Source organism: Saprolegnia diclina, assembly GCF_000281045.1.
Source record: "Saprolegnia diclina VS20 unplaced genomic scaffold supercont1.29, whole genome shotgun sequence".
NCBI lineage: Eukaryota > Oomycota > Saprolegniomycetes > Saprolegniales > Saprolegniaceae > Saprolegnia > Saprolegnia diclina.
In genome coordinates, this window is record NW_008246096.1 from 479,537 (window position 1) to 501,492 (window position 21,956).

The 21,956-nt window shown below is 58.5% G+C and overlaps 6 protein-coding genes across 6 annotated transcripts; 2 read left to right on the forward strand and 4 right to left on the reverse strand.

Annotated features, from left to right (window-relative positions):
- Positions 1-71: 71 nt before the first annotated feature.
- SDRG_09240 (hypothetical protein) lies at positions 72-1,237 on the reverse strand. Its single transcript, XM_008615159.1, has 5 exons — positions 969-1,237; positions 817-920; positions 606-768; positions 457-559; positions 72-413 (listed from the first exon to the last, which is right to left on the reverse strand). The coding sequence occupies exons 1-5, from the start codon at positions 1,210-1,212 to the stop codon at positions 143-145; spliced, it is 885 nt and encodes a 294-aa protein (XP_008613381.1). The 5' UTR covers positions 1,213-1,237; the 3' UTR covers positions 72-142.
- A 356-nt stretch (positions 1,238-1,593) lies between these two features.
- SDRG_09241 (hypothetical protein) lies at positions 1,594-3,856 on the forward strand. Its single transcript, XM_008615160.1, has 4 exons — positions 1,594-2,766; positions 2,815-2,934; positions 2,978-3,394; positions 3,440-3,856. The coding sequence occupies exons 1-4, from the start codon at positions 1,642-1,644 to the stop codon at positions 3,818-3,820; spliced, it is 2,043 nt and encodes a 680-aa protein (XP_008613382.1). The 5' UTR covers positions 1,594-1,641; the 3' UTR covers positions 3,821-3,856.
- SDRG_09242 (hypothetical protein) lies at positions 3,851-4,089 on the reverse strand (the record flags this gene model as incomplete). The annotated part of the gene is made up of 2 exons (XM_008615161.1): positions 3,851-3,940; positions 3,988-4,089. The coding sequence occupies 2 exons, from the start codon at positions 4,087-4,089 to the stop codon at positions 3,851-3,853; spliced, it is 192 nt and encodes a 63-aa protein (XP_008613383.1).
- Positions 4,090-4,448: 359 nt separating this feature from the next.
- Positions 4,449-5,016, reverse strand: SDRG_09243 (hypothetical protein). Its single transcript, XM_008615162.1, has one exon. It carries the CDS (start codon positions 4,990-4,992, stop codon positions 4,498-4,500), a length of 495 nt encoding a protein of 164 aa, XP_008613384.1. The 5' UTR covers positions 4,993-5,016; the 3' UTR covers positions 4,449-4,497.
- Positions 5,017-5,999: 983 nt separating this feature from the next.
- Positions 6,000-7,484, forward strand: SDRG_09244 (hypothetical protein). Its single transcript, XM_008615163.1, has one exon. The coding sequence runs from the start codon at positions 6,053-6,055 to the stop codon at positions 7,418-7,420; it is 1,368 nt and encodes a 455-aa protein (XP_008613385.1). The 5' UTR covers positions 6,000-6,052; the 3' UTR covers positions 7,421-7,484.
- A 322-nt stretch (positions 7,485-7,806) lies between these two features.
- On the reverse strand, positions 7,807-21,883 carry SDRG_09245 (hypothetical protein). The gene is made up of 6 exons (XM_008615164.1): positions 21,670-21,883; positions 21,495-21,623; positions 21,269-21,448; positions 18,546-21,219; positions 13,246-18,490; positions 7,807-13,197 (listed from the first exon to the last, which is right to left on the reverse strand). The coding sequence occupies exons 1-6, from the start codon at positions 21,841-21,843 to the stop codon at positions 7,851-7,853; spliced, it is 13,749 nt and encodes a 4,582-aa protein (XP_008613386.1). The 5' UTR covers positions 21,844-21,883; the 3' UTR covers positions 7,807-7,850.
- Positions 21,884-21,956: the final 73 nt, after the last annotated feature.

The window sequence follows — 21,956 nt, forward strand, 5'->3', positions numbered from 1 at the left end:
GTGAGATCTTCTTCAACGCAAGACCTCCAACTCTTCCGGGCAAGGAGCCGCGCCCCGCAGCTGCAAAGGCTCTTGGCTTCAAGGAAACTGGCTCGTAGCTTATAATAGTATGCGTTATAACACTCGGCGGCGATGGGGATTCTTATGGCTGCGCGTGCAGGTGCTGGAGGTACTTCTGGAGGTGGGCAATATACTCGGCACGGCATTCCCGGGTCTCGCCAATGTCGTTGTGGCCGCGGTGCGGCACCCAATGCGGCTCATACTTGCAGTGGTCTGGCAGCGCTTCGTACAGACCTTTCCCGTGCGAGACGCTAATCTCGACGTCGTCTTCGCCGTGGATGATGAGCGTCGAGCACTGCACCCGCTTGATGCGGTCAATGTTGGGAAACGTATCGAGGCATCCGAGCGCGCGGCTGCTCACCAGCCATGAAGCCATGCAAAACAGAGCGACCTTACCTCGGTGTGAGGACGCGCATGCCGCTGAGAAGCCCGCTGTGCACGACGAGGCCGCGGATCTTGAGCTCTTTCGCTGCCAAGTAGATGCTGGGACCGCTGCCGACTGCAAAACGCACGTCACAAACGAGACAAGAAACACGAAGACGCACCGCTCTGGCCGTACAAGACGATCTTGTGGGCTGGATACCCGAGGTGCGTGACGCAAAAGTCGAACACCGCTGTAATGTCCGTGTAGGTATTGGCCTCGGTGGGACGGCCCGTCGCCGCGCCGTAGCCCGAGTAGTCGTATGCAACAACGTTCACCGCGAGCTCCTACGCTCCGCGTCAGCTCAGTCGATGGTTGACAGAGAGGCTTCGCACCCGAGAGAGCGCAATGTAGCGCGAGTACATGGCGCCGCAGTCTGTCGCGTTGCCGTGGCTAAAGATGACCGTGAATTCGGCCTCGGGATACCGAAACACAAAGCCTAGTAGCGCATGACCCGTGCAGCAATTGATATACGCGCGCTACGTACATGGCACTTCGTTGCCGGGGCGCGTGGGCACCATGAAGACGCGGGCGGCCGCAACGAGGCGCGCGTGGGCGGCCACAAAGTGCGTGACGTTGTAGAGCGGGTAGGCCTCCTTGGCCGTCGCCGCGTCCTTCTCCAGCGTGTACGTCGGCAGCGGCGGGTAGAAGGTCAGCGCGGCCGCGACCGTCGCCGACGAGAACCCGCTGCGGACCCATAGCACAAAGAGCGTGCCTGCGACGCCGCCCATCGAGCACTAGATGGATAGATAGCAGTTGGCCAACTGCTTTCCGGATACGCGTCACGCCGGATACGGCATGTTCGATTTCAAACCAAATTGGCGGCGTGCCACGTCATTTGGCGGGAAGCGAGAGCACTCGTGCCTTGTCGCCGACGCTCGGCGCATCGAACAAGAGAGACCACGGTGTTGGATGGCTCGTCGCTGGACGCTGGATGCACAAGCCATTTCTATCTCAGTTCTTAGAGCTGGCACATCCTGTCATAGCACAATGCCCACTGTTGTGACAACGTCGTCCAGCGCTGAGAAGGACAAAACGAAGGCAAAGGATAAAGTCCCTTTATAGTATTTCTACGCTGAGAGCCGTCGGTCATCCCGCGTCTTTTTTAGGACGCATCGGTTTCAAATCACAACTTATTGCTCCTCGCGCCATTTCGCGCCATGAGCGGGATGTTTGCCAATCTCTTTGGCTCCATGTCGCTGCGGAAGCTCACGTCGGGCGCGTCCATGCGTTCGAAAAGCTCCATCGCTCCGGCAACCACGTCCCGTCGAAAGGTCTCGGTGCGCGAGCGCTTCTCGCCGGCGCCGAGTGCCCGCAGCAGCGTGGCTGACCCTCCCAAGCCCGCGTCGCTCGTCATCTACTATGGGTCGCAGACCGGGCGCGGCGAGGCGTTTGCGAACCGGCTCGTTGCCGCCGCGCGCCGTGTCGGGTATGCGGCCGACATGAAAGACTTGTATAAATTTGATCCGGACGACTTTGTGAACGAAGCCTACGTGATCTTCATCCTCTCGGCGTACATGGACGGCGGCGCGACCGACAACGCTGCGCACTTCAATTTTTGGATCAACCACCAAGTGGATGCGAAAGCCGCGCGCCTCTTGCCCGACCAGCAGTACGCAGTGTTTGCGAGCGGCGACAGCGTCTACGGCGACAACTTTAACCTCTTTGGTATCGCGATTGACGCCAAGCTCTCGCTGCTCGGGAGCCGGCGACTGCTCGAGTGCACGCTCGGTGACGCCAGCAACAACCTCGATACGACGTACGCCGACTGGGAAGTACGGCTATTTCGTATCCTCAGCGAGAGCGCGAGCATCTTGACGCCGCTCGACACCGTCACCTCGACGCGATCGAGCAAGCGCCACGCGCTCGCCTTGGAGCCGCTACGCTTTAGCACGATCGAAGTGCCGCCACCCCACGCCGTGGACTTTGCCATGCGTCTCCAAAAGCAAAACAAGCTCCCGAACCTCGTGGCTCAAAACAGCCACTTTTTCGATCCGCTGCCATTGGTCTTTGGCAGCGTGAGCGACGTCGTCGAGGCTTCGTTGCTGCATTTGGAGCTCAAGGTGAACCCGCTCTTGGACAAATGGACGTGCCGGACCGGCGACACTCTCGTGCTGTATATGGAAAACACGTATGAGACCGCCCAAGCGCTCGCCAACACGCTCAATTTCAAGCTGTTGCAGTGGATCCAAGCCGTGCCGGTGACCGGCGTGCCCTTCAAGCACCCGTTTCCGACGCCATGTACGGTTCTGGACGTGCTCACCAAGTATTACGAGTGCGCTACGGTACGACATGGGCCAAACCTGCGTTCGAATCGCACCCATGCGCATTAGGTCTCCCAGTGCGTGATCGCTGCGTTGGCGCCATATGTCGTCAATTTGACAGAGCGAGAGCTCTTTGAGGTGCTGGCCTCGGACAAGGAGGCATTTGAGGCCCGCGTCGTGTCGCCCAAGGTACGTTGAACGAGCGGCGATATTCACTAATGATGCGTCGTAGCTGAGCCTCTACGGCCTCTTGCTCCTGTGCCCTAGCATCGTCCTCTCACTCGACATCTTCTTGCACGTGATCCCGAGCATGCAGCCGCGGTACCTCACCGTCATGTCGTTCCACGAAGCGACGGTCGGGCTCTACCTCGACGTGCCGCCGACACCCGACGACATATCTTCGTTGGAGACACACAGTGGCGCGCTCCACGCGTACTTTAATGCACTTGCCGCCAAGAAGGAGCGCGCCGTGCGACTCGCCAAGGCCGCCAAGCACAGTCTCATGGCGACCGTCGATGCCTCGCAGTATCTGCTACAAGCTCTGATGCTGCCGGCGCGCTTCGCCGGCGGCGACCGAACACAGCCGCTGGTGCTGATTGCTGCCAACTCGGGACTGCAGCCCATTTTGACGCTGCTGCGCGAACGACTTGTACGTAGCACCGACTGGAGTCTTCATACTAAGCGATGGCTGTAGCGTCCGCCAGCCGCGACCGGCCACCACAGCCTCTTTTACAACTGCAAGAACCAGGACTTTCTGCCATACATCAACGAGGTCGAGGGCTGGACGGACGACATTGGCCTCACGCTCGTGGTGGCGAGCCCGCCAGAAATCAAGGCGACGTCATTCGAGACGCTTAGCGACGCGCTCCGCGCCCACATGTTGATGGTGCTCGAAAGCGTCGACCAACAGCAAGGACGCGTCTACGTCTGCGGCAAGACGAGCTTTCTCGATGACATTCGGCAAACGCTGCTCGTTGGGAAGCGCATGCAGCTCCAGCGCGACGACGGGTCGGCCGAGGCGTGGTTCGCCGAGCTGCTCGAGCAAGACCGATACGTCGAGAGCACGCGAGGCTGATCGTCTATTCAATATAGTGAATCGTCGTGTCTACAGCGCCGCATTGCTTTTCGCGGCCTCCTCTTGCTGCTTGCGCAGCCGGTCGCGGCGAATGTCGCGGAGGACCCCTTCGCGCATCTCCTAGCCCATCGATGAGGTGCTGGCATGCGAAGCGGCAGGAACGCTACCTTCTTCTCGCGGACCTGCACGTCGTGGACGTAGTAGATGGTACCGAGGACGCCGGCAACGACGGCTGTCGTGACCGCCACCGGCAGCGATGGGCGACGCATGGTTCTATCGTCGGGTTTTGGGCAAGTCCGAAAATGCATCGGATTTTCGACCAATCATCTCGCTGACTGCGCTTGGCGGGACCGTTCTCCAACGTCTCAATCAGGCCGGCTTGGGGAAGGAAAACTCACCGTCGACAAAGCCCGAGCAGCCATACTGGTACGCTTCGAGCGAGCGACGCTTGCGCTTGGACCTGGCGCCTTGTGCTAGGTGCCGAGCTTTTTGCTGGTCCATGCCGCAAGCAGCGACGAAAGCTGCCATGTCCATTGCGCTGGTAGGTCCGTTCGAAGGTCATGTGAAGAGTCGTCTCTAGCTCCTTGCTCGGGAATCCAATACTGTCGATGTAGTAGTAGTAGTAGTAGTAGTAAGTAGGTAGTAGTGTAGTATATTAGCTCGTACAGGGTGGGTGTCTAATTCTTGGGCTTGGTCGCGTGCTCGTTGTTGTGCACGACAGTGTTTTGCAAATGCATCTGAATGGCCGCAAACGGGTTGGACTGGAACGCCGGGTGCGTCTGGACGGCCTTGAGATGGCCGAGCTCCTGCATCGCCAGGCGCTTCTTCTGCTTCCCAGTCATCTGCGAGACTGTCTTTGGCGCGGCCTCGACGACTTTGACGGCGGCCGGCGCCTCCGAGAAGAGCGACTTTTGCAGCTCTTCGAGGTCACCAAACATGCCGTCCGTCTCCTTCTTGGCCGCCTTTTCCTTCTCGGCCACCGTGCGCTGCACCATGCCCATCTTCTTGAGGAACGCGTCACGGCGCTTCTGGCGCTTGCGCTGACCGCGGCTCAAGTGCGCTTCGCCGACCTCGGGCTCACCGGCGTCGGACGCAGCGTCATCGTCCTTGGTGGCGGCGACAGCTGCCGGCTGATGCACGCGGTACGTCTTGGTGCGGCGAACCTTGCCCATGCTCGAGATGTGAAATGATCCGAGTTTTGTCCTTTGGCCACCAACCAGATCCAAGTCCGGATACGGAGACTGGCCGAGCTTGACACGCAAACAATTCGCTTATTCAAGTTCAGTCCCACCTCGGTGCGGCATCCTCGCCTTGCCGTCAACGCGTCGACTTGTTGAAGCCGCGGCTTCAATCCGCCATACACTAGCATCTACCCAACCATCATAAAGGGCCCATGACGCTTCATTTTGCATCGAGATGAGTCCTGAAGCTCGTCGAGGCATAAAGAAGCCGACGTAGTGGATGACGCCACTGGACCGATGGCTCTCGAACAACACGCCATCGTCGATGGCGTCGACATCCCTTGTGCTACACCGTCGTCGACGTCGCTTACTCGACCTGTCCAATCTCGTGGCAGAGTGGGATGCAAAGTCTTCCTCGAAACCACGCGGCCTTCGTCGTAAGAAGGGACCGCCGTGCAGACACTCGACACCGAGCGCTTATAACAGTCCACTTAGATCTGGTCCCGCTTGTCACATGCCCGTAGCGCGACCCTCCTCAGGCGAGGGCGGTATTTTTGCAACAACCACTCGAAGCGTACCGTATTTCGGGCAGTGGCGCCAGCCGCGACACGTCAGCGACTCTCTCTCATCAGCACCACGATCGACGCCTGGAGCCTTCGTAATACACAGCCTTCTTGTCTTGCAGGACGCTTCAAAGCGCCAACCAACCGCCCATCTTGGTCGAGCCGGCTGCGAGATCTTATTGCATGATCGGCGCGGGTGGCATGTGGTCAGCAGTGACAGGATCGGCAGAGGGCGCGCATTACTTCTTAAGGTAGTTACGCTGCCACCTCAGCGACGCCAGCGATTATCCGGATACGGACGGCAGCCGCGGTGTTTTTTTATTCCAAGTATATAGTGTCTTTGTATGGAGAATAAAAAGGTGGCATTAAATTTCATTGTATACCTGCGGGCTGAAACAGCTGCGAGAAGCACGCTACCTGCTGCATTTGCCTTCGTGCCCACGTGAGCGCAGTTTGCTGCTGGCCTCGACGAAGCGTCTGCAGAGGTGATGGCCAAGAAGAACGCGTCCAAGGAAGGGATCCGCCTCGCCGAGGAAGGCGACTGGGCGCAGCTGCTCACGTGCCTCCTGGCCAAGCCCGCGATCGCCCAGCAGCGCGACCACTATGGCATGCTGCCGCTGCACTGGGCGTGCACCGAGAACGATGTGCCCATCAACGTCCTCCTCGCGCTCATTGAAGCGTACCCGGACGCCGCCATGGCCAAGAACGACGCGCAGATGCTGCCGCTGCACGTCGCAATTCGCTCGAACGTCGGCCCATCCGCGCTGTCGATTCTATGCGCTGCGTCGCCCGACTCGATCTGGACCAAGCTGCCCGATGGCCTTCGCCCGCTCGCGATGGCCACGATGAGCGGCCTCGACCAAGAGTCGCTTGGCGTCCTTCAAAAGGCCGAGGAGCAGTACCGCTGGACGCACCCCGACGTCGAAGACGATGACGACGACGCGGCGCAGTACGAAGAGACGAAGCGGGACCTCCTTCGCCAGTCGCAGCTCATGCGCGACAGCTTACGCGATAGCCAGCTCTTCAACTCGATCGTGCTGGACCACAAGCACAGCTGCGAGAGCAGTCCCATGGGCATCGAAGAAGTCGAGGAAGAATCCTCGTCCAACGAACTCGCCGACGTGACCAAGCGCACGTCGTCGGCGTCGTCGGCGTCGTCCGCTCGCCACAGCAGCGGCGGCTGCCACGTGTGCCACAAGTCCTTCTCGGTCTTCCGCAAAAAGTATGTGTGCTGCAGCTGCCACGTCTGCGTCTGCAAGCACCACATTGCGGGTCGCCGCTTCGGGTCCGAGTCGAGCAAGGCGGTCCTCTGCGCCGACTGCGTCGGGAAGGACCAGCCGCAGGCCGAGCCGACGCCCGAGCGCCGGCTCCAAACCCAGCGCAGTAGCACCTTTCTCTCGTCACCAGAAGCCGCTTCGACTCCGCCCAAGCCGCGCAACTACTCGTCCGAGGCGCCGACGCCGCCACCGTCCATGCGGCGTCGCAGCGCCAGCTCCCGTGGCGAGATGGAAGCGATGGACAAGGACATTCTGATGCGGCGCATCATTGGCGCACGCGGGAGTGGCAGCGACACGGCCAGCTGTACCGGCAGCGAGCAAGAACCGTCGGACGTCTCGGCGCTCTCGCTCCAAGTGCGGCTTTTGGAAGCCCGGAACGCGTCGCTCGAGCTGCGCGTGTTTGAACAAGAGAAGCAGCACAACGAAGCCATGTTGCTTCTGACACAAACCATGACGCGCCTCGCGGAGCTCGAGATGAAGCTGAGCATGCAGCCGTCGTCCGGCAACAGCTTTAGCTCGGTCGAGAACGGGGTCCTGGACTTCCACAACCCATTCACGGAGCACTTTTCGAGCTCGTAGGAGTAATTTATTAGCCGTCATCGTCATCGTCCTCGAGTAATCTACCATGCCATTCTTCTGTCCACCGTGTTTGCCTTCGAGCTAAAGACAACATCTCCAACAAGGACACCAATCTCTAGCTCGTTCAGTCGTCATCCATACGCGTCCCGTTGAATCAGAGGACAACTTGACCATATACCCTGATATACTACACTACCCTTTCATGTCCTCGGCGACGTCCGACATTGGATATATGCAAGTCGAGTTCAATCAAGATGCTGTTGTTGCCAGGCAAGGACTCTCGCAGGTCCGTGACGTGGTGTGCTCGCCAGCGAGAGCTTTGAGAGTGAGCTCCGACCACCTGAGGTGCGCTCTGACCACCTAGAGTGAGCTCCAACCAATTGAAGTGAGCTCCAGCGCATGCAGTTTATATATACAAATGAGGTTACAACTACTCGGTGTTGCAGAGGAGCGCGACACCGCGGAGGCCCCAATGACGTGGCGGCCGGTTCGAAGGGCACTTCATCGTGACCATAAAGATGATGTACCGGTCTGTTCGCATCGGGTACTTGTAGCATGGGCACTCGAACGGTCCAATCGAGCCGTAGAGCTCCTTGCGCGACTTGTTTTCGAGCTCTTTCGACATGCTATTGACGTGCAGCACCGGCAGCGACGTAAAGAGCTTCTTGGGCTCCGACTCGACGAGCGTGCCGTCCTGCTTGCTCCACGTCGCGCCGTCGAGGAAGAGACCGTAGATAAGGATACCCTCCGCGGGCGGCTGCCGCACCTGCTCGGCGCGCTCAAAGGTCGTGACTTCGGTGTGGTAGACGACGTCATCCAGCGCCCACTTATCGGTCTTGGAGTGCTTGCGCGTCACCTCTTGCTTCATCGCCGTGAGCATGCCTTGCGGGTTGAAGAAGCCCGTGAGCCAAAAGCAGTTGGGGCGGCGCGTGTTGAGCCAATTCCGGCTCTGCTCGTCGCGCGAGAGGAGCGATGAAAACCAAAGCCCAAGGGTTGGCAGAATCCAAGAGAACTCGTCACCGACCGACGTGCGCAGCCAGGACGGCGGCACCTTGGCGTCAAAGATCGCGTTGAGCGTCCAGCTGAGCTCCTCGGTCATGACGACTTCACCGCGAATCGCCATTTGCAGCTGCGAGAGCATCGTGCGCACCTTGGAGATGACGCGCTGGAGACGCTGAATCTCTTGGTACAAGAAGATGTTGAGCGGGATCGTGAGGCCGCCGAGGCGCTGGATCTTGGCCTTATAATCGTCTTCAATGTAGTCTTCGGGGAGACGGTCGGCGAGCTCCTTGGCTTTTTCACAAACCACGTCTTCGCGCGAGACGCCAGAGGACCCGCCACCGCCTTTCGGCTGCGTCTCGCCAAGCGTACCCAAGAGCAGGTTGACTTCCTTCACGCGGTACGTCAAGTCGGCGTTCGGGTGGAGCCCAAAGATCTCGGGCGAGTCGACGTCCGGGAGGCTGTGGCAAAAGTTGCGGTAGTCGTCAATGTTCTCGGCGACCGGGATCCGGTAGTTGAAGTCGTTCGGAATCCGCAAGATCGGCTCGCCCGGGTTGTAACTAAAGCTGGGCGAGCACGCTTCGGGCTGGATGCACCACTCGCAGTAGTAGTTGAACATGCGCCGGTCCAAGTTGTCGGTGATCTTGCCGCCATACTGCACCTCGGAGACCATGTACTGCAGCGTCGGCCACGAGATCGGCCCGTTGTACAAATGCTTCTCCAAGAAGATCGTGCACGCCGAGAGGTCGCCGTTGTTGTATTCGTATGGGATGCACCACCCAAGCGGCCCAAACTTCTTGCGCTCAATCACGACCGAATGCAAAAAACACAAGTCAAAGAGCAGTTGGCGCCACTGGACCGTCTCGACGCGCTCGAGCTTTTCTTGGTCGACCATGACGGTAAACGACCGGAGAATGCCCGCGTGCAAGCCCTGCGGCGGCTCGTTGGTCACCTTGGTCGACATTTGCAGTAGTCCGAGCGGGAACTGCTCGCTCGGAAGCGCGGTCAAGAAGAGCCGAAAGTTGGCGTCCATCGTCTCGGAGAGCTTGAAGATGACGTCTTCCATTTGCTCCATGAGCTCGAGGCCGAGTTCGCAGTTTTGAAGCAGCACCCACGTGCCGTTGACGACGCCGGCGTTGATCGCTTTCAAAGCGACGGGCTCCTGGCCTTCGCCCATGGACACGACCGCGGGCGACGGGAACTTGCGCTTGCGTGCGAGCTGCTCGATGCTCTCGGTGGGGTCGGCGCCGATCGAGAGGAGAAAGATGACTGGCGTGTCGGCCTTCATCTCGGCAAAGATGCTCTCGATCGTGTCGGTGACCGGCTCGACATAGCGCGGCCCCATCTGCGCCGTGTTGCGAATGAACTCCTTGGTGCAAAGGATCGTCCGGTCCATCCGCAGCGCGCGCACGAGGAGCAGCTTCAAGTACGGCCCCACCGACTCGTTTTCAGCAATGCGATTTTCGTAATCCGGGATCATTGTGTTCTCTGGCTCGTTGTCCTCGTACCACCGACGCCACATGGCCTCGTTCGAGGTCATATCGTGGGGCAGCGACGTGTAAAACTTGCACGACTGCGAGAGCTCAATGATGTTGAGCCACGCTTCGTTCGAGATCCACGAGAAGGGCTTGCGACGGACCGTGTTGATGTCGAGGGCCGCGCCACCGCGAATGAGCAGCGTCACCTCCTCGCGCGTCAAGAGCCCGTCGGTCACGAGAATCTTCATCGTCAAGAGCAGAATGAACGTGAGCTTGTCGCATTCGTACAAGCCGCGGTTGATGTAGCGGTAGCTGATGTACGTCATGGTCTCGATGATGTTGGCAACGCGCTTGGAGGCGAGCGCGGCCTTGTCGGCCACGTCCATCGACTTCATGAAGAGCGCCAAGAACTGGTTGAGCGACGTCTGGTACATGCAGTTGACGAGCGACATTTCCACGACGGAAAAGTACAAGACCGAGCCGCGCGTCGCCACGGGCCGGAACTGCTCGCGCTTCTCGTTGATGCTTTTGCGCGTATCGGCGGCCGCAATGAGCTTGTCTTTGACTTCAGCGGCTTTTTCCTTGGTGTTGGCTAGGACTCCGATGAGCTCTTCGTCCTCGAGCAGGTTGCCCGTGTTGGACGTGAGACGCTCCAAGAGCGACGCATCGAGGGCGAGGAGCGACTTGGTGTTGAGGTTGACGTCTTCGAGCACTTGGGCGAGCTGCTCCTCGAGGGCCTTTTGCTCCTTCCCAATGACACGCCCCAAAAGCTGCTCTTCGAGACCCTTGATCGTGACAGTAAAGTCGATCACGGTTGTCTTGGCTTGGAGCTCTGGTCCAAAATGCGGGTTGGGCAAGCGAGTGATAAAGTACATGGAGAACGCCGGGTTGAACTCCATGTTCTTGTCCGAGACGTTGATCGAGAGGCTTCGGCCCTTGACGATGATCTGGCGCTCCAAGACTGGGTCCAGCATTGGGTCAATGTCTTCTTCGACGCCCGTAATGACGAGCGCACGGCCTTCGCCCATGCAATACTCGAGCTGGTCCTTTAGCTTTGGATGGTTGAGCGCCGTCGAGCCGTAGCTGGGCATGCGCAGCGCCTCGCGGTTCTTGATCCACGACAGCGCTTGGCCTTGCGGATCCACGAGCAGCGGATAGCGCGACGAGCGCGTGACCATGATACCGTTCTGGATCGAGAGCGAGTCGGTCGGGAGTCCCTGAATGTTCCAGTCGCCGATCGTGCCAATGTCGACAAGGAACGTGATGATGTCGAGGTCCGACGTCACGGGCACGCTGCGGATCTCGCAGTCCGGAATGAACTTGTTCATGACCATGTAGTGCCGGAAGTCTTGGTTGAACGGACCGCAGTAGGAGACGAAGGCACAGGCCACCGCGCAGTCGCCGACCATGCGCCGCTTGAGATCGGCAAAGTTGTTCGAGTCGTCGGTCCAGCGCACACGCTCGCCCGCAAGACCGTTGATCAAGTCGGACGCTTGCTGCATCTTGCGCGCGAGGGCGTTGGCGCCGTCCTCGATGCGCTTCTTCTCGGCCATTTGCGACTCGAACATCTGCTGGAGCTCCGTGAGCCGCTCCTTGCACTTGAGCAAGCGGAGCTCGGCAGCGGCGAGCGCCTTGTTGGCGGCCTCCATTTGGCCTTCCGCAATCATGAGCGCTTCGAGCTTGGGCTTCACGACCTTGGACGCTTCGTGGTAAAACTTCATCGCGCGCACCCACGTACAGAGCCCTTCAGCTGCAAGCGACGCGTTCTTGGCGACCGCCGGTAAGAACCCCTCGAGCTCCATGTACGGACAGAGGAGCTCGATGGTCTCTTCGTTGATCATGTCCTTCCCGACAGCGCCAAACGTTTGGACGTTTTTGAGAAAGTTGCTGTCGCCCATCACTTGCTGCGCAAAGGGCGAGAACGACGTCTCGATAAAGTCAATGTCTTGCTTGGCGACGTTGAGTTTGGCTTGTTTGACAGTGTTGAGTTGACTTTGAAAGAGAATGAGGACGCCGTCGAACACGAGACGGATGATATCGGCGGGCTTGGCGAGCTTCTTGATTTCACCAATGTGCGCGGGCTTGATCGAGTCGATGGCCGTCTCGGCTTCCTCGACAAACGGCTTGGCTTTGGCCAAGTCGGTCTCGCAAGCCGCTTTTTCAGCGCCAATGCGCACGGCGTCTTCTTCGCACTTGGCTTTGATGGCTGCGACCTGCTCGCCTTCCTTGTACGCCTCGGCCGACGACACTTGGAGCGACTGGAGCATCGCGTTCGTCTCTTCTGTCGCTTTTTGGAGCTTGATTTGCTCGTCGGCGAGTACGATCGACATGGCTTTGACGTCTTCGGCGCCTTGAATGAGCTTCTTGAGCCCCAGGTTCACGCGCTGCTCTTTCACTTTGATCTCTTCAATCTTGATACTGTACATCTTCTTGTACGACTCGATGAAGCTCAAGTAGGACTTGGGTGTTTGGTACACGCGCCGGCGCATCTTTTGAAAGTACTCGTCACAGAGGTCGGTGACGATGCGGTGGACCATGCCCATGTGCGTCATCAAGGCGAGGCGCGTCACGTCGTCGCACTCCATTGGGTAGTCGAGGACAAAGCCTTTCGAGACAGCAATGAGTGCGTCTTCGGGCCACGTGAGGAACCAATCGATGGTCGGGCCCGAGATCAAGCCGGGGAACTTGCGCGCGCGATCGGCAAACTTGGCGTTGAGCGGCGACATGCACAGCACGACGTGGAGGTTGTCGCGGACGCCGTCGATAAAGTACTGTTTGAGGTTCGCCTGCGTATCGGGGAGACCTGGTCGATCTTTGACGAACGCGTTCCGGAGGTCGGCGGTCATGGCCATCATCTCATCCTTTGCAAACAAACCGGCCACTTCGCCCGTCATGAGCACCGAGTTGAGAAGCTCGAGGAAGATTTCGTTCTTGATCTCCGAGTCGGTAAAGAGAAACGTCGTCGACTTCTTCAGGTGCCCCGCGCTCTTGTACAACACACGGAGGTCGTCCATGAACGAGTTGGTGTTGTACGTCTTGGTGAGTGTCACCTGGAACGCGGTCGACTGCGCCATGTAGGCTGCAAGCCGCGTCAACGACTGCTTCCCGGACCCGCCGACACCGACGAGGAGCGCAGAGCCGCGTGGCATTTCGAGAAGCCGAGACAGACGCAGTAGATGCCCGAGCGCGTCATCAAAGAGCACGAGGCGCATGACGCGCTGCGGGTACTCGGTGTTGTACTTGGCCAAAAACTGGTTGACGCGGGCCCGAACCTCTTCGAGCGTCCCACCCGGTTCGTACCTACGTCCTCGTTGTAGCCATCAACAGATAGAGAGAGGAGTTATGTACACTTTGGGGACAAAGTCGTCAACAACACCTTCTTCGTTCTCGGCGGGATCCCGCAAAAAGTTGACCATGTAGAAGGGTTGGCGCACCTTGGCTTCCATCTCGTCACCGAAATGGCCTTTGAGGAGCTCACGCATGTACGCTTGGTACACATCCTTGTCCTTGTAGTTGGTCAGCTTGTCGGAGAAGACGCGCTCGCACTCATGCCGCCACACCATCACGATGAGCTGCCCTTGATCGAGCTTGTCCATCTTGCCTTCTTCGACGCGGAAGCCGCCGCCCGACGCAAAAGTCTCGGCCGGCGTCAACAGCACGCCTTGGAAGACGCGGCTGAGTTCGCGCATGTTGAAGATGTAATGAAACTTGGCCGGCGTCGGGAGGAGCTTGGCTTTCATGTAGTTCCAGAGATCGATCGTGGCGCGCGTGAGCTTGCCAGCCATTTCGATCGCATCTTTCGAGTACGAGTCGGGCGTGAAGCGCCCGGCGAGCATTTGGCCGTAAATGTCATCGATGGACGTCAACGACGGCAGCACGAGGTTGAAGAGAAAGAACTGCCGCTTGAGACGGTTGGGAATGTCGTTGCGACCGCCCCCCGGGTGGCCCATCGCGCCGACGTACTGCAGATCTTCACACACCTTGAAGTCGCCGCGCCGGTCTTTTGAGAGGAAGCAGAACCCGCTGCACTCGATGATGAGGCGGACGATCTCGAGCGTCGGCTGGTCACCCCACGCGTTCACGAGTGGCATGCTCAGATCGTCGAGGAAGATCGTCATCTTCTTGCCGTTGGGCGGGCCAAAGCTCTTGCCACCGCGTTTGTCGAGCTCCGATTCGACTGCGGTCTGAAACATAAAGGGCGTCGTCGCACTAGAAAAGTTGACGCGCTTCACGAGCATCGTGTCAGGGTTGAGCTCGTTGAAGTACATGAGCGCGCACGACGTCTTGGCGGTACCGAGGCCGCCGACCATGAGGACCGGCTTCTTTTGCTTGTGGAGGTTCTCAATCAAGTACAGAGTTCGGACCGAGTCCATCGTCGGTACGAGCAAGTTGGAGAAATCGAGTTTGTCGCCTTTTGGGTAGTTCCATTTCGGTGGTCGCCAAACTTTCCACTCGAACGTCGCGGGATCGACAAAGTGCTCGTACACGAGGTTGCCATCGACGACCTTGGGCAGCAAATTCTGGTCGTCGAGGTTGCGCAGCCACTCGTCAAACTTGACGCGGTCTTCTGGCTCGAGCAGCTGCCCGACGCTCCACGCAATGCAGTACAAAAAGAGCTTCTCGAGCTGCTTCTGCAGTGTCCCCGGGTCTTCTGAGAGCGAGTTGCCGTGGTCGCCGAGGAGGAGACCCGTCATGAGGTTGTACAAGCGACTCGCTTGGCCGACGCGCGAGACGGGCATGACACCAGACGTGTTGCGCGCGAGATAGTCGAACGCGATACCAGGGAGCAGCGGCGAGTTCTCGCCCATGTACTTGCTAAAGAGGTTGCGCAAAATCTCTTGGTGCGACGCCGGCCGCTTCCGAATCCACGCTTCGACGACCGGCGCCCAGTCGAGGTCCGTGTCCGAGACAAAGACAATGCCGGCGCGGCTCACCGTGGCCGGCGATGCGTTCACAAGTGTCTCGACCTCAAACATGAGCTTGACGTTGTCCGTCATGGGCATGCGGTCGCCGTTGGCGAGCGTCAGAATCTTGTTGTCGTCAAGGACTGTGTTGAGATCTTCGATCCAAATCGCATCAACCGGCCCGTCGCAGATCATCCACATGATAAACTTGTTGCTCTTCTGGTTGTACTTGCTCCACATGGCCGCAAAGACGCCGGTGGTCCACTCGCCCGACATCGGGTCGACCTCGCCGTACATCTCGGCGGCGCGGATCGCTTTTGGGTTGAGCCGCGACTGCTTGTGGTTGATCGTGGTTGTGAACGTGAGCGCTTGCTGGAGTACCTCAAAGATGCGCGACTTGCCACCGCCCGTGGGACCGACGAGCATGATGCCATGCCGCACGAGCTGCGTCTCGTAGAGCTGGATCACCTTGTTGAGCCAGCCCGGGTGGTTGACAAGCCCAATTTTGTCGATTTCCGTCAGCACCGCGGCTTCGAGCTCGGGGTAGACGCCTTTTGGTGGCGGCGGCACGGTCGGGAACAAGTCTTGCAGGAGCGAGAGGAAGAGCGGGACGTCTTGCGCGACGAGCTTGGAGAGGTTCATATCGCGCAGTGTCTGGAAGAGGAGCTTGGCCTCGAGGTCGTTGCGGTTGTCGCGCTTGATCTTGCCGGCGCTTCGGAGCACGGCGAGAATGTTGCGGAGACCCCAGTCGTAGTGCTTTTGCGCCGAGAGCTGCTCCTTGCACGTCGAGTACAAGATGAAGAATTTCTTGGCGAGCTCTTGGTACTCGAGATAGCCCACCGAACAGAGCTTGACCTTCATGATGATCTCAAAGTCCGGGACCATCATGGCGACGCCGCGGAAGAGCGCCTTGAGGTTCTCTGGCAGTTCTTGCCGACCGGCGTACCCGGGGTTCATCGTGATGAAGAAGCCGCACACGGGCAAAAGCAAGATGTTTTGCGGGTCGCCAGGAAACTGGAAGAACTTGACGCCCGTCTTCTTGCCGTTCTGGATCGCGAGCACTTGCTGCGCCACGACCGACAAGACGGGCAGCTGAATGCGGTTGAACTCGTCAAAGCAACCCCAGAGACCGCCCTGGCACAGTCCCTTGAAGATCTTGGCGCAGTCCGTGTACTTTTGCTGATCGGTGCAGTTGGTCACAACGACATAGATCCCCAGCGTCCGCCCAAGATCTTTGACCGTCTCGGTCTTGCCCGTGCCGGCGGGGCCCGCGGGGGCGCCGCCAAAGTACATGCCGAGTGCTTGGGCGAGCGTAATGTAGCATCGATCCGTGAGCGGCGTCACGACCAGTCGCTCTTTCGAGCCGAGGTACTCGAATTGGTAGTTGAAGTCGACGTCCGTGATTGAGACGACGCACGCGCCATCGGCAGTAAACTCGTCGGCGTTGTTGGGCCGCCAATAGAAGCGAGCTTGTTTCAGCCACTCGAAATCGTTCGGGTCGGAAATCTTCTTTTGCTTGTAGAGCAGCGCCAAGTCGCTCATGACGTCGCGCTGGTGGACGTGGATCGTCACGAGCGTCTCGATCTTGACGCGGTTTTGCTTGGAGCCGAGATCCTGGAGGCACCACGATGAGAGCTCAATGAGCACTTGGAGCTGCTTCTGGCTCATGTCCTTCATCGCGTTCTTCTTGCTGCGGCACTGCTCGAGCGCAGTTTGCACGTCGTTCGTCCACATCATTTGGATACCGAGGAGCGCAAACTGGGCCACGTAGCGATCGACAAAGTCCCGCATGCGCTTGATGTCGGCGCTCATTGCACCAACGTCACTGGCGCAATGGCGGCAAATGTCCTTCATCGTGAGCTGCATGGACCGCAGAAGCGACGCAAGCCAGTCTTCAATGTTGCCTTGCGCTTTCACAATCGACGAAAAGCGCACTTCGTCGACGCCCGAGACCATCGTATGAATGAGCGTCTTGTCCTTCTTGTCGTGGATGACGCGCTCGATCGAGTCAAACACCTTTTCATAGTGCTCGTTCATGCTCAGCGGGTCGGAGCCTTGCGAGAGGATCATGAGAAGACCGGGATTCGATACAAAGTAGAAGCGCGGAAACTTGTTGCGCTTCTGCTCGAGGTAGCCTTCGAGCGACTTTTGGCACTTTTCGAGCTCGCTGTACATGTTGGGGAGGCACGACTTGAGGAGCTCGCTCGCACAGCACTGGACCGCGTTCTTGATCTCGACCGACTTCGTCATGATCTTGGCCCAGTCCTTGTCGATCTTTTGAAACTTCTTGGCTTCGACCGGCATTTGCTTGGCAATGTCGCCGCCCGTGAAGACCGACTCGAGCGAGCACCATAGCATTTGCACTTTGATCCAGCGTTCGAGCGTCTCGCTCGTGTCGCTGAGCTGCTCGAGCTTTTGCTGCGCCACCTCCTTGAACGGCAGCACGTGGCGCATGCTGAGCATCGTCTGGAGGTTCATTTGCGCTTCCTCAAGGGCCTCGACGACCGGCACGACGCCTTTGAGCACCGGTACGTTGCGGTTCTTCCAGTCGTTGAATTGAAACTCTTCGGCGTCCCAGTGCTCGTTGATTTCGGCGAGCGCGATCTCGATCTTGAGCTGCTTGTCGGCGCCGTCCGTGATCTCTTCGATCTCGGTCTTGTAGAGCACAATGTTGGCGTCCATGAGCGCTTGGAGCTTGAAGTCGGCCGCGTTCACATCAAAGGATGTGCTCGTCTTCTCCATGACGGCGTCCCAATGGCGCGGCTTGATGGACGGTTTGCTGAGCTCTTGGAGCAGCGGGAGGATGTCGGTAAAGTCATCAATCATCTTCTTCAAGACCGCGTACGCCTCCCACTCGCGGAGCTTGGCCGGCATCTTCTTGCAGCGGTTCGAGAAGCCGTCGACCTTCTCGGTCATCGACTGCATGTTTTGTGCGACTTGGACCCACGGAATGGTCTTCCACTCTTCGAGCGTGCTAAGGACGTCGACGTACAAGCCAAAGAGCTTGTCTTGGAGCTGGAGCTCCTTCTTGGTCATCTCGAGCTCCGGGTAGCTCGTTTTCGGTAAGCCAAAGAGCTCTTCGCCCGACGTGTAGAGATCTTGCTTGCGCTCGCGAATCTTGTACTCTTCTTTGTACCGGTTCAAGCGCTCGACGGCTTCGGACGCCGAGATGCCAATGACCATGGGTCCGTTGGCCAAAAAGTCTTCTCGAAAGTGCTTGACGTCGACAAGGAACTCCTTGATATCGCGGAGAAGCCCGCGCTTGAAGCCCGCCTGCGTCTTGGAGAGCTCGTCCGTGCGCGTCTCGGCGTGGTGGATGAGCTTGCGCCAGTTGCTCCGCAGCACGGACTTCTGGTCCATCTCTTCCTTCTCCATAAAGCCGTCCGGAAGGTAGTACTCGAGCATCTCGTACATGTCCAAGACCGGGTTGATCTCCATGTTGATGCCGCTCTCGCGCGCGCGGACTTCTTTGAGGAGGTTCATGACGAACCGGAGCGAGTCGAGGTCCACGACCTTGCGGTTGAGCTTGCCCATCATGCTGCGGAAGTACTCGGTGAGCGACTCCATCTTTTTGCGCGCTTGATTGTGTAAATTGTCGCTGTACTTGAGCTTCCACTGCGCGTTCTCGTGCTTGAGCTGGAGCTTGATGTTGCGCGTATTTAGCGAGAGCGCGCCAATGTTGTGCACCGCTATAAGCGTCAAATTCAAGTGTTGAGTTGACGTATTTGAGATATGCAAGTGTACCCGGGATCGCCGTAATGTCTTCGTCAATAATGACAAACGATTTGAGTTTGCGCTCAAAGTCCTGGAGCTCGGGGCTCTTTTTGAGAAAGTCGTCGTACGACACGTCCTTGTTCTCCATCCAGAGCCACTCGTACTGCTTGAAGGACGCGAGGTACTCGGTGACGCTGTTGCGCAAGCCCTGGACGCTGCCCGTCAAGAGCAAGACGACGCGGACGATCTCAATGTCTTTGGTGATGCGCTCGAAAAACGTCGTCTTCTCTTCCTTTGGCACATCGGCTTGGCCCCAGTCGTAGAGCTCTTTGGCGGCTGCGAGGACGGTCTGGGCCGCGCGGTTGATCGCCAACTGGATGTCGTCGAGGCTCGGCGAGAGCTGGACGCGCGGGATACTCAGCTGCACGTCGACTTCAAAGAACGGCCGGTCTGTCGCGAGCGGCGTGGCGCCGGCGCGGGACGCCACGCGCTTCTTGACGCTGTTGAGCGAGTTCTTTGTGCAATGGAGCAGCGCTTGGTACATAAAGTGGTTGTAGTGCTTCTTGAGCTTCATCGCTTCTTCGGTCGAGACGCTCTCGATGTGCGAGTCGAGCGGGTACTGCGTAATGATCTTGAGCAAGTCCTCGACCGCGTTCTCAATCTCAATGTTCTTGCCTTGGAGAAGCGCGCCAGCGCGGCGAATGTTGGAGCCTTGCATCGACACAAACTCGTCGAGCGAGAACGACTGGTCCGTCGGGAGGTCCACGAGCATCGTCTTGGACACGATGCGCAGATTCTTCTCGACGCGGTTCTCGATGATGTCGTTGATGTTGGTCACGAGCTCCTCGAGCCGCTGGAGCCCCGTGTGCACGTGGTTGCGGTACGCTTCAATGTTCATGCTCGTCCACGTGAGCGTGATCATGCCCGGCCGGAGCTTGAACTCCATGTCGTTGAAGTGCGGCCGCAGCAGCATCGCGGTGACGGGAATGACCTTGGTCACGATCCGGTCGTACTCGGAGAGCGCGAATTGGAGTTCGTTGAAGTAGTTTTTGAACTTTTCTTCTTGGAGGAGCACGATTTTCGCCGACTCGGGGATCTCAATGCCCATGCGATCGAGGCACTTGGCTTCGCGGAGGAGCTGGAGGATCTCTGGGTCAAAGTTGACGTACAAAATGTTGTCTTCGGGGTGGCGAATGATGAGCGTGGCTTGGAGCCCGGCTTTCGCCGTGTCGATGTACTGCACCCACGCTTGGTACCAAATGTACTCGAACGCGACGAGCGTCCGCGCGACCTTGTTGTACATGCGGATGATGCGCTTCGCGTCCTTGCTCGCGAGGACGTTCTGGTTGGACTCGAACTTCTTCATTGGCTCCTCAATGCGCTTGAGGAGGTGGCGCGACCACGTAATGTTGCCGGCGACGGGCGGGAGGTTGCGGGGATACGGTGGGTTGTGCTTATGGCGCTCGTACTGCTGCAAGACGTGCTCGAGCTCGAGCCCGTAATTTTGGAAAATGACGTTGAACTTGGAGTCAAGATCGGACTTGAGGTTTTCGCGCTGGAGAATCGTTTGAAATTTGCGCAGCAAGTTGAGCGAGTGCTCGATGCTCGTAATGTTCTCGAACGAGTCGTTGATGAACTTTTGCAGGAGCCCTTCGAGGTCCGAGATGCGCACGTTGAACTCGACGTAATCGCGGTCGAATCGGTTGTTGCGGTAGTCGAGCAGGTCGTGGTTGCGCAGCCGAAACTCGCGGATGACGCCGTTGAACTTGCCAATGAGCTCGTCCATGCCCTCGAGCTTGTGCTGCCCGAGCGACGAGAACTGGTGGATGGTCGTAAACATGTCGATGAGCTTGATGATGCGCCGGCAAAAAAGGTCAAACTTGCCAAAGATCTGCATCTCGTTGAACTCAAACTGCTTGCCTTTCGGCATCGCAAACAGCTTGTCCTTGGTCGCACGGTACTGCTGCTGGTACGCCTCGTTGAGCTTGAGGCACGAGTCGAGGTTCCGCACGAGCTCTTCCGGCTCCTTGCTCCACATGACCTCGAACGTCTCGCCGCCCGTGATGCAGCCCTTGCAGTTGGTGATCATTTGATTCGTAATCTTGGTCAAGAGCGACGCCATGCGCTCGGACGTGTTGTAGTAGCGCGCGATCGAGTGGATCATCTTGATCGAGTTCATGAGCGCGGGCAGCGTGTCGATGATCGTGTTGGGCGTCCCCGAGTAGAGCGGCACAATGAACTTTTCGAGCGTAAACAAGTACTTGACGTTGTCTTTTGCTTCGTTGGTTGCTTCTGTGATGCTAATGTCGGTCTGCTTCCAGCGCCGGAGCAGCGTCTGGATGCGCTGCTTCGTGTCGTCGCTCACGTTCTTGGAGGTCCGCGACAAGACGAAGAAGACGTCCTTGTATTCGTTCGACTTGAGCTGCTCCGTGATCGACGTCAAGCGCTGCATGCGCCGGCGCCAATACTCGAGCTCGCCCATCGGCCCGTCGTCGTCGATCTCGTCGTCCTTGTTCTTGCCGTCGCCTGTCGTGTTGGTCTCGAGGTACGTTGAAATCACGTCGCACCACTCCTTCAAGACGTCTTCATAGTGCGCAATGACCTGCGGCGACTCGCTCACGGCTACGCCGCGCGTGCCCGCGTTCTCGTGTTCGCGATCGGGCCGGCGGAGCTCGAGTCCGCTGTCCATGCTGTGGAGAGCCTCCTGTATCGATATGCAGTATAAGACACTATCATGCAACAACAGCACGAACCTTGAGGTCGTTGGCAAACTTCTCCGACTCGGTCATAAACTCGACGCGAAGGTCCGGGTCGGCCTTGCCCCAGTCTTCGCGCGCTTTGAAGAGCGGCGTGAAGAGCTGCGAGAGCGTCGCTTCGAGGTCGCGAAGGACGTTGGGCGCGAGTTCGCCAAAGAGAAGCGTCCCGTCGCTGGCCTACGGCGAAGGTCAACCTCTGTCGTCGCAATGTACGCGCGTGTACCTTGGTCGTGTCGACGGCTTTTCCATCGGCTGTGACGCGCAGAAAGTAACAACACTTGGACCGGATCGGGATCGTGTTGCCCGCCGACGCCGTAAGCCGCGTGCGCGACGCATCGCCCTTGTCGGCCGGCTACAAGCACGATGGTATGCGAGGCGACAAGATATCAATGACGTACGTCGGCTTGGAAGTGGATGAAGATCTTGCTAACGTCCTTGGCGCCGACGAGATCGTCCCAGAGCTTCTTGGTCGACGGCGCCGATAAGAACTCGTTGACTTCGCTGGTGGACACGAGTGGCTCGAAGCTCTCGACGATGCGCGTCGCGACCCACTGCATGCGCGCGCTGGCCATCGTGACGGCGACGAGTCGGCTTGCTTCGCGTCTCTTGACCAAACGCAGACTGGCACGCCTCCTCAAGATACCGTTTCGCGCTGAAAATGAACACAACATGTTTTGAGTTGAGT